This window comes from Eimeria mitis, genomic scaffold (assembly GCF_000499745.2).
Source record: "Eimeria mitis Houghton genomic scaffold, Emh_scaff2009, whole genome shotgun sequence".
NCBI lineage: Eukaryota > Apicomplexa > Conoidasida > Eucoccidiorida > Eimeriidae > Eimeria > Eimeria mitis.
The window spans coordinates 2,298-2,836 of record NW_013570332.1 but is presented as its reverse complement, the minus strand read 5'-3'; the positions used below and the strand labels follow the sequence as shown (position 1 = coordinate 2,836).

General features: G+C 58.6%; 1 protein-coding gene across 1 annotated transcript in view; it reads right to left on the bottom strand.

Annotated features, from left to right (window-relative positions):
• Positions 1-3: 3 nt before the first annotated feature.
• The window catches only part of EMH_0047270 (uncharacterized protein), a gene marked incomplete at both ends in the record, with an annotated part of 2,489 nt that continues 1,953 nt past the window's right edge, over positions 4-539 (bottom strand). The window contains 2 exons of the mRNA XM_013496264.1: positions 4-282; positions 378-539. Coding sequence (XP_013351718.1) covers positions 4-282; positions 378-539 — 441 coding nt within the window. The remainder of the gene's footprint in view (positions 283-377) is intronic.

The following is a 539-nucleotide window of genomic DNA, read 5'->3' as shown; positions in this document are numbered from 1 at the left end:
CCGCTAGAACTCGTGTTGCTGCTGTTTCCGCTGCTGCTGCTGCTGCTGTTTCCTGCTGCTGCTGCTGTTGGAGGGGGGAGAAAAAGCTGCAGAAGAAACGGCTTTGTTGCTGCTGTTTGGTGCTGCAACACCGCTGTAGCTGCTGCGTCTCGTTTTTGCTGCTGCTGCTGTTGCTGCTGCTGCTGCTGCTGCATCATCATCCGTTGCTGCTGCTGCTGTTGCTGCTGCTGCTGCTGCTGCACTTCCCTCTAGAGCTGTAAGCAGAGCTGTCTCCAGGTGTATCTGCAGCTGCTTCGCCAGCAGCGGCCGCTGCTGCGGCGGCAGGCTAGCAGCACTGATTCTATCTAGCAGTTCTGCTGCCTGCAGCAGCACCTCACCAGCAACAGGACTATCATGTGCTGTTCTTGCGCTCCCTCCTGCTGCTGCTGCTGCTGCTGCTGCTGCTGTTGCTGCTGCTGCTGCTGAGGAGGAGGAGGAGGATTGACAGGCGGAAGAAGATGTGCGCTTAGAAGACCCTGCTGCTGCTGCTCCTGCTCCTG